Source organism: Homarus americanus, unplaced genomic scaffold (assembly GCF_018991925.1).
Source record: "Homarus americanus isolate GMGI-L3 unplaced genomic scaffold, GMGI_Hamer_2.0 scaffold31050, whole genome shotgun sequence".
Classification (NCBI taxonomy): Eukaryota; Metazoa; Arthropoda; class Malacostraca; order Decapoda; family Nephropidae; genus Homarus; species Homarus americanus.
In genome coordinates, this window is record NW_024730958.1 from 268,015 (window position 1) to 278,749 (window position 10,735).

General features: G+C 45.5%; 1 protein-coding gene across 1 annotated transcript in view; it reads left to right on the forward strand.

The window, feature by feature from the left end:
* LOC121867399 (basic proline-rich protein-like) overlaps window positions 1-9,140 on the forward strand; it is a 34,309-nt gene extending 25,169 nt beyond the window's left edge. The window contains exons 4-6 of the mRNA XM_042367312.1: window positions 6,831-7,199; window positions 7,350-7,798; window positions 8,175-9,140. Of these exons, the coding sequence (XP_042223246.1) occupies window positions 6,831-7,199; window positions 7,350-7,798; window positions 8,175-9,140 (1,784 nt within the window). The remainder of the gene's footprint in view (window positions 1-6,830; window positions 7,200-7,349; window positions 7,799-8,174) is intronic.
* The last annotated feature ends 1,595 nt before the right edge of the window (window positions 9,141-10,735 follow it).

A 10,735-nucleotide genomic window follows, 5' to 3' on the forward strand; every position in this document is an offset into this window, starting at 1 on the left:
GTTGACTGTATTCTGATGAGCCTCGTTAAACCTTATCATCTTCTTTTAAACTTATAATAATTTTTTCTTCGTTCGTTAATCTCACTGTCATCGTTAAGTGAATTAGTTTATTATTATTATTTTGTTTTACTTTCGTTTATCGTATTATCAGTAAGTCTTGATAGTCTACGCTTTTAGTAAACGTATTTTGACGCCTTTAGTAAACGTATTTTGACGCCTTTAGTAAACGTATTTTGACGCCTTTAGTAAACGTATTTTGACGCCTTTAGTAAATGTATTTTGGCGCCTTTAGTAAACGTTAATCTCATCACTATATTGAGAGCGTTACTGTGTTTCGTTAACCTTAACTAACCTGCGCCATTAACCTTACCTAGCCTACGTCCTTAACCTTACCTAGCCGCGCCATTAACACTATATACTTAACGTTAAAATTTACATACAGGTTAATTATGTCATCTCGTTAAGCGTAAGAAATTTTGCTTCGTTTTTTCTATAGTTTTTCATTATTATTATTATTCATATTTCGGGTTCTCCTTGTCTGTTTCGTTAACCATTTCCCCTGTAGCTCAATAATCTTCTTACCTTTACCTGAGGCTCATTAACCATCAGTTACCTTTACCTGTGACTCATTAACCATCAGTTGCCTTTACCTGTGACTCATTAACCATCAGTTACCTTTACCTGAGACTTATTAACCATCAATTACCTCTACCTGACTCATTAACCACCAGTTACCTTTACCTGAGAATCATTAACCATTGGCTGTTGCATTTAGCGGCTACGATCATGGACACGACTGTACAATGATAATTATCCTTCGAGTAGTTTAGCTTTATCTTATTTGTGTACACTACAGCGTGGTGGTGAAGGGTGAGGCTCGTTAACCTCTACACTACAGCGTGGCGGTGAAGGGTGAGGCTCGTTAACCTCTACACTACAGCGTGGTGGTGAAGGGTGAGGCTCGTTAACCTCTACACTACAGCGTGGTGGTGAAGGGTGAGGCTCGTTAACCTCTACACTACAGCGTGGTGGTGAAGGGTGAGGCTCGTTAACCCCTACACTACAGCGTGGTGATGAAGGGTGAGGCTCGTTAACCTTACACTACAGCGTGGTGGGTGAAGGGTGAGGCTCGTTAACCTCTACACACTACAGCGTGGTGGTGAAGGGTGAGGCCCGTTAACCTGTACACTACAGCGTGGTGGTGAAGGGTGAGGCTCGTTAACCTCTACACTACAGCGTGATGATGAAGGGTGAGGCTCGTTAACCTCTACACTACAGCGTGGTGGTGAAGGGTGAGGCTTGTTAACCTCACACTACAGCGTGATGATGAAGGGTGAGGCTTGTTAACCTCTCTACACTACAGCGTGGTGGTGAAGGGTGAGGCTTGTTAACCGTGTGTAGGTATGTGTGACCTGTGGTGTAATGGTCAGCATGCTCGCCTCGAAAGCACGGTTCGTTCCGGCACGGTGAAGCAATGGGTAAGTTTCTATACGCCATTTGCCTCTGCCTACCCAGCAGTAATTGGGGACCTGGATGTTAACCGGCTTGCGGATCGTGTTCCGGGGTAATGGTTAGCCAGTGCAGTTGGCGAGTTGTCCGGTCTTCTCGACTATTCCTTAACACTGGGTCATGCAACTAGTTAACTCAGGGCGTGGTTGTTGTGTTGGCGACAGCTTCTACACCTAACAATTCACGCGTAGGTGGCCTTGGGCTGCCATCCTCGTTACAGAAGGGGCAACCATTTTTATTATTATTATTATTATTATTATTATTATTATTATTATTATTAGTTATTATTATTATTAGAAGTAGTAGTAGTAGTAGTAGTAGTAGGTATGTGTTGATAATCCTCGCTTGTTGAACGTGTGAGAGCTGTGTTGAGGTGCATTAAATTTAAGAGGATTACAGGTATATAGCCCACTTGTTTGATCCCTCTGCCCTGTCTGTCTGTCTGTCTGTCTGTCTGTTTGTTTCTCTCAGGGATAATTTCTATAACTAGGTATATCATATAATCGTGAGGGGGCCGTCGATGAGGAGGGGCCGTCCTAAGGCAGAAAAAGACGTACGTGTTAAAATTACCTTAGTAACTTTGGACCTAATGGAGCCACACCATAGGGGCGAGAATACCCCATCATACACGGGACACCTATACTAATTAGCCACAGGTATAACAAACATTAGGAGCTTATGACAATGTCCGCCAGATCATCTTTCTGGGCCATCACTAAACACAACATATTTTGTTTTTTGTCATAATTATCTACTGTGAGTGACGTGAGGTAAGGCAGCACTACTGAGAGACGTGAGGTAAGGCAGCACCTCACTGAGAGACGGAGGGGAGGGCACCACTGAGAGAGGAGGTAAGGCGGCACCTCACTGAGAGACGTGGAGGTAAGGCGGAACCTCACTCTAAGAATACTTTGATTCTTTCATTTGTGGACTGATGTAATGTGTTGATAGTGGGTGGTGTGGGTGTTGACTGATGGTGGTGAGTGGTGAGTGGTGGTATGAGTGGTAAGGCTGGTGGTGTGAGTGGTGTTGACTGATGGTGGTGGAGTGGTGTTGACTGATGGTGGTGAGTGGTGTTGACTGATGGTGGTGAGTGGTGTTGACAGATGGTGGTGAGTGGTGTTGACTGATGGTGGTGAGTGGTGTTGACTGATGGTGGTGAGTGGTGTTGACAGATGGTGGTGAGTGGTGTTGACTGATGGTGGTGAGTGGTGTAGGAGAGTGTCATCACCCTGTACAACTGCCCTCACATTACACCTATAGTCCTGTAGTTGTGGTAGTGGTCACGGATCAGTGCGTGGATTAGTTGTGGTCACGGATCAATGCGTGGATTAGTTGTGGTAGTGGTCACGGATCAGTGTGTGGATTAGTTGTAGTGGTCACGGATCAATGCGTGGATTAGTTACCTAGCATCCAAAGCTCCTGTGACGGGTTTATTGTCAATAAAACCCGCTAATTCATATCTCACCTTGACAGCCACTCTCCCTCTTTCTCAATAACTGGGGAGAGCCTGCCCAGTATTAACTCCCGGTAGTTGATGAGTAATCCCGGTAGTTGATGAGTAATCCCGGTAGTTGATGAGTAATCCCGGTAGTTGATGAGTAATCCCGGTAGTTGATGAGTAATCCCGGTAGTTGATGAGTAATCCCGGTAGTTGATGAGTAATCCTGGTAATTGATGAGTAATCCCGGTAATTGATGAGTAATCCCGGTATACTGGAGGTAATTAGTGGAGCCTGGAGCAAATAAATCCATCTAGAGCTAATTGGTTCAGTAGGGATTTATCTAATATAGAGCTAAATAATCCATGTAGGTACGTCTTTTTGTCTTGAGTGTATTTAATTACCTCAGGTGAGAGCTATGTAATCCAGATGGGAGGTAGATAATGTAGGAGAGAGCTAATTAATCTAAGTGACGTAATTAATCCAGGTGAGAACTAATTAATATAGGTGAGGTAATTAATCCAGGTAAGAACTAATGAATCTAAGTGAGGTAATTACGGGTAAGAACTAATTAATCTAAGTGAGGTAATTACGGGTAAGAACTAATTAATTTAAGTTAGGTAATTAATCTAGATGAGAACTAATTAATCTAAGTGGTATGACTTCCTGTAGTGTAATATCATCAACGTTTAACTAATTACTAGAACCACGATACGGATTATGTTCCCTTGAAGCCTCCATCTAAGTGTGGCTGAGTGTGGCTAGGGAATTAAGGGAGATTAGATGATGTGGTGTAGTGGTCACATGATGTGGTGTAGTGGTCACATGATGTGGTGTAGTGGTCACATGATGTGGTGTAGTGGTCACATTGAATATTGCAGGCTAAAATGTCCCCACTACATATTCTACAAAATCTACAGTGATACATTTTAGTCGAGAAATATCCCAGATTAAGATGTTTTAGGTGGATATTTCTGTAGCTTAAGAAATATATACGTGAGCCATAACTGCTTACCTTAAATTTGGGGTCAATTGTGTCAAGGGACTTTTACTGCAGTAGCTGAAACGCCATTGAAGCTCACGGGTCCTGAACATGACACAAGTTAAACGTGTCATAAACGTGTACATCAAGAATCAAAACATTTTGGGCCTAAAATATTATTGAGGGGAGATTTTTTTTTAATTCACCTTAAGGCGTCGTATTCATTCACCCTAAGGCCGACGTCTCATTCACCCAAAGGCGTCGTACGGTATTCACAGGCCAAACCAGACAACATTCTCAAACCTGGATATCAAAACTGCCCAAGACAAACTAAAACATCAGATGGTAATACCGTTGCCTTCACTTGTACATTTATATCTCCCAATGATTTCCAATTCTTCCCGAGCGTGAACTACGGAGGAAATTTCAACACCCAAATACTTCCTGGTGATTTATGAAGCAAAATACTCCTCTCGTGATTTATGAAGCAAACGTAACTAGTTATTGACTGTTGGTGACATTTGCGATCTTGCTCACAACACCTCCACGTTGTTATGTTGCTGGGCTGTATATATTGTGTTGTCGAAACGTTGTGTTGCTCGAACGTTTGTTATGTTGTCTAAACGTTGGATATGTTGCTCGAATGTTTGTTATGTTGTCGAAACGTTGGATATGTTGCTCGAACGTTTGTTATGTTGTCTAAACGTTGGATATTTTGCTCGAACGTTTGTTATGTTGTTGGAAAGTTGGATATGTTGCTCGAACGTTTGTTATGTTGTCTAAACGTTGGATATGTTGCTCGAACGTTTCATGTGTTACTGAAATGTTTGTTTGTATTACTGGAACGTTTGTTTGTATTACTGGAACGTTTGTTTGGTTACTGTCACTTTCCTAGTGTTGCAAGGAAGGGGTGCTGGTGAGTACCTGTCTCCCATTCCTTTCTCCCCTCTCACACTTCCCTCCTCACTGTATCTCTTCTCTCCCTCCTCTCCTCTACTCCCTCTTACATACTCCTTCTCACTCTTCTCAGCAATACTCCAGTGACTCTACCACTACCTACCACCACCCCCTGTTGCCCACTCAATACTCTCACAATACCTGTCACTCAACACCTGTCTACCTGTCTATGCCACTCCTTTTCTTTACTGTCATTCGGAGTAAGATTATAAGTATATCATGGAACAGTGTAAGGATGAATTTATTGTTAGGTGTGAGAGAGCAGATAATTATTACCAGCCTCACACCTCCCATCACGACTCTATACAATAACCTGACTTTAAATTCTCTACTTGTGATTTTGACTAAGAAAACTGCTCGGCCTTCTCCTACGACACTACGATATATAAACAATGGTCCTGTGTGTGTGTGTGTGTGTGTGTGTGTGTGTGTGTGTGTGTGTGTGTGTGTGTGTGTGTGTGTGTGTGTGTGTGTGTTGGTGGGATAGGTTTGTTTGGGTTAGTTGAGAGATATGTTGTAGCTCAGTAAGCTTTGTTGAAATAAATGACGCTCTTTCCCACCCCCGAGCGGTCTGTTGCCTCACAATGACTAAAGGAAACAAGTTGGAAATCTTATCTTTGCTGTAATCAATGGAAATATATCACCTGCTCTCTATTGTATGGTAGATAATTGTAAAGGTATATTATTAGCTAATTGACTCGTTTACCTGTGGACACTAATCACCTCATCTCACCTGTTAGTATTAGCTAATTGACTCGTTTACCTGTGGACACTAATCACCTCATCTCACCTGTTAGTATATCTGCTGTAGTTTGTCTGTGCTGTTCTTGTATCAAAACAATACCAGATAAATTTATTTTCTTTTCGTTCATTATTGTTTTTGTTATTAATATAGAATTTTAGACAATATAATGTACCAAGAGTGTGGGGCTTGACCCTTTGCTTACCTTAAATCAATCCTACAGAACTTTTCTATCTGCAGTTTAGAGGACCATGACATATACTGTGCTACATAACTCAACATACTGTGCTACATGACTCAACATACTGTGCTACATGACTCAACATACTGTGCTACATAACTTTCAACATACTGTGCTACATAACTCAACATACTGTGCTACATAACTCTCAACATACTGTGCTACATAACTCAACATACTGTGCTATATAACTCAACATACTGTGCTACATGACTTAACATACTGTGCTACATAACTCAACATACTGTGCTACATAACTCTCAACATACTGTGCTACATAACTCTCAACATACTGTGCTACATGACTCAACATACTGTGCTACATAACTTTCAACATACTGTGCTACATGACTCAACATACTGTGCTACATAACTCAACATACTATGCTACATGACTCAACATACTACAGCATAACTTGACCAGCTGCTGTGCCCCCATGTAGCTAAATTCAGCCCATCCTCATCAAATGCCGCCCCACCTCGCCTAGCCTCCCCCATCCCACCCACCCCACCCCACGCCACCCCACCCACCCCACTCACCCCACAACACCCACCACCCACCCACCCCACCAAAAAAAAAAAAACATGCCTACCCAACCCATCCCACCTCCACCCACCCCACCCCACCCCACCCCCACCCCACCCAGCCTTCTCCTATCATTATGGTGGTTTATAGGAGAGGGATCTCACGGGAATCAAACCAGTATCTACACCGACCTGAGACGTGACTGAGGTCCGAATCCCCTGGAGGAGGTGCAGCGCTGAACCCCTGAACCATTGAACCCCTGAACCATTGAACCCCTGAACCTCTCACTGATGGTTCCCAGAGAAGGAGTCCATTCACCACCACCCAGGAAGCACCAGGCCCTCCATCTCCCACCTAGGGAAGCACCAGGCCCTCCATTCCACCTCCCCCCTTTTCACCCAGGGAAGCACCAGGCCCTCCATTTTCACCCAGGAAGCACCAGGCCTCCATCTTCACCTAGGGAAGCACCAGGCCCTCCATCTCACCTAGGGGCACCAGACCACCCATATCCGCAGGAAGCACCAGACCACCCATATCCACCCAGGAAGCACCAGACCTCCATCCACCCAGGAAGCACCAGGCCTCCATCTCCACCCAGGGAAGCCCATATCCATCTCAGGAAGCACCAGACCACCCATATCCACCCAGGGAAGCACCAGACCTCCATCTCCACCCAGGGAAGCACCAGGCCCTCCATCTCCACCCCACCAGGAAGCAGGAAGCACCAGGCCCTCCATCTCCACCCAGGGGGCACCAGGCCCTCCATCTCCACCCAGGAAGCACCAGGCCCATCCATCACCTGTAGGAAGCACCAGACCACCCATATCCACCCAGGAAGCACCAGGCCCTCCATCTCCACCCAGGGAAGCACCAGGCCACCCATATCCACCCAGGGAAGCACCAGGCCCTCCATTTTCACCTAAGGGACACCAGACCTCCATCTCCACCCAGGGAACCACCAGACCACCCATATCCACCCAGGGAAGCACCAGGCCCCTCCATCTCCACCCAGGGAAGCACCAGACCCTCCATCTCCACCCAGGGAAGCACCAGGCCACCCATATCCACCCAGGGAAGCACCAGACCCTCCATCTCCACCCAGGGAAGCACCAGGCCACCCCTCCACAGGGAAGCACCAGGCCCTCCATTTTTCACCTAGGAAGCACCAGACCCTCCATCCAGGGAAGCACCAGGGAAGCACCCACCCCACCACCACCCAGGAAGCACAGACCCTCCTTCTTCAACTGAGGGAAGCACCAGACCACCACCACCCAGGAAGCACCAGACCACCCATATCCACCCAGGGAGGCCCTCCATCTCCACCCAGGGAAGCACCAGGCCCTCCATCACCACCCAGACCACCCATCTCCAACCAGGGGCCCTCCATATCCACTCAGGAAGCATGACCTCCATCTTCACCTAGGGAAGCACCAGACCACCCTCTCCACCCAGGAAGCACCAGACCCTCCATATCCACCAGAAGCACCACACCCCATCACCTAGGAAGCACCAGACCATCCATCTCCACCCAGGGAAGCACCAAGACCACTCCATATCCACCCAGGGAAGCACCAGGCCCTCCATCTCCACCCAGGAAGCACCAGACCCTCCATATCCACCCAGGGAAGCACCAGGCCTCCATCTTCACCTAGGAAGCACCAGACCACCCATCTCCACCCAGGGCACAGCCACCCATCTCCACCCAGGGCCCAGACCCTCCATACCCAGAGCACCAGACTCCACCAGGGAAGCACCAGGCCCCTCCATCTCACCTAGGGGCCCACCAGACCACCCATCTCCACCACACCAGGACCCTCCAATCCACTCAGGGAAGCACCCCCTCCATCTTCACCAGGGAAGCACCAGACCACCCATATCCACTCAGGAAGCACCAGGCCCTCCATCTCCACCCAGGAAGAAGCACCAGGCCCTCCATCCATCTCACCCTGGGAAGCACCAGACCACCCATCTCCACCAGGGAAGCACCAGGCCTCCATCTCCACCCAGGGAAACACCAGACCTCCATATCCACTCAGGAAGCACCAGGCCCTCCATATCCACCTAGGGGCACCAGGCCCTCCATCTTCACCTAGGGAAGCACCAGACCACCATCTCCACCCAGGAAGCACCAGACCACCCATATCCACTCAGGGAAGCACCAGACCTCCATCTCCACCCAGGGAAGCACAGACCCTCCATAGTCACAGGAAGCACCAGGCCCTCCATCTTCACCTAGGAAGCACCAGACCACCCATCTCACCCAGGGAAGCACCAGACCCTCCATATCCACTCAGGGAAGCACCAGGCCCTCCATCTTCACCTAGGGAAGCACCAGACCACCCATATCCACCAGGGAAGCACCAGGCCCTCCATCTCCACCCAGGAAGCACCAGGCCCTCCATATCCACTCAGGAAGCACCAGGCCCTCCATCTTCACCTAGGGAAGCACCAGACCACCCATATCCACTCCAGGAAGCACCAGACCCTCCATCTCCACCCAGGGAAGCACCAGGCCACCACCACCCAGGGAAGCACCAGACCCTCCATCTCCACCCAGGGAAGCACCAGACCCTCCATCTCCACCCAGGAAGACCAGACCTCCATCTCCACCCAGGGAAGCACCAGGCCCTCCATCTTCACCTAGGGAAGCACCAGGCCCTCCATCTCCACCTAAGGGAAGCACCAGGCCACCGCCACCACCCAGGGAAGCACCAGGCCACCCATCATCATAATCATCACTGAGTTGATCGAAAAACACTCCTCAGCTCTTCTATTATAAACAATCTAACACTAGAGACTTTACCTAACTTAACCTAACCTAACCTAACCTGAACTAACCTTACCTAATCTGAACTAACCTAACCTAATCTAACCTAACCTAACCTAACCTAACCTAACCTAACCTGAACTAACCTAACCTAACCTAACTTAACCTAACCTAACCTGAACTAACCTAACCTCACCTAACCAGGTATTGGATCATTTAATTAAGACCAATAATTACCTGTAATACACTTATTGAATTACCTGTAATACACCTGTTGAATTATATCATTTGGATCAGATTAAAAAGCTTTCCTGATTAAAATTTGGATCACGTGATTACTGGAGCTTTTATTTATTGTTTTGGTATATCGTTACTGCTGGGGCTATTGTTTTGATATGTCGTTACTGATGGGACTATTGTTTTGATATATGGTTACTGATGGATGCTATTGTTTTGATATATCATTACTGATGGAGCTATTGTTTTGATATATCGTTACTGATGGAGCTATTGTTTTGATATATCGTTACTGATGGAGCTATTGTTTTGATATATCTTTACTGTTGGATCTATTGTTTTGATATATCGTTACTGATGGAGCTATTGTTTTGATATATCGTTACTGATGGAGCTATTGTTTTGATATATCGTTACTGATGGAGCTATTGTTTTGATATATCGTTACTGATGGAGCTATTGTTTTGATATATCGTTACTGATGGAGCTATTGTTTTGATATATCGTTACTGATGGATGCTATTGTTTTGATATATCGTTACTGATGGATGCTGTTGTTTTGATATATCGTTACTGATGGATGCTGTTGTTTTGATATATCTTTACTGTTGGATCTATTGTTTTGATATATCGTTACTGATGGATGCTATTGTTTTGATATATCGTTACTGATGGAGCTATTGTTTTGATATATCGTTACTGATGGATGCTATTGTTTTGATATATCGTAACTGATGGATGCTATTGTTTTTTGATATATCCTTACTGATGGAGCTATTGTTTTGATATATCGTTACTGATGGATGCTATTGTTTTGATATATCGTTACTGATGGAGCTATTGTTTTGATATATCGTTACTGATGGAGCTAATGTTTTGATATATCGTTAGTGATGGATGCTATTGTTTTGATATATCGTTACTGATAGGGCTATTGTTTTGATATATCGTTACTGATGGGGCTATTGTTTTGATATATCGTTACTGATGGAGCTATTGTTTTGATATATCGTTACTGATGGATGCTATTGTTTTGATATATCGTTACTGATGGAGCTGTTGTTTTGATATATCGTTACTGATGGATGCTATTGTTTTGATATATCGTTACTGATGGATGCTATTGTTTTGATATATCGTTACTGATGGAGTTATTTTTTGATATATCGTTACTGATGGAGCTATTGTTTTGATATATCGTTACTGATGGAGTTATTTTTTGATATATCGTTACTGATGGAGCTATTGTTTTGGTATTTTGTTATCATAAAGTTATTCCTTAGTCTAATTAGCTCACTTTTCTTCACCAGATCTTGTTGAGGTATATCAGCTA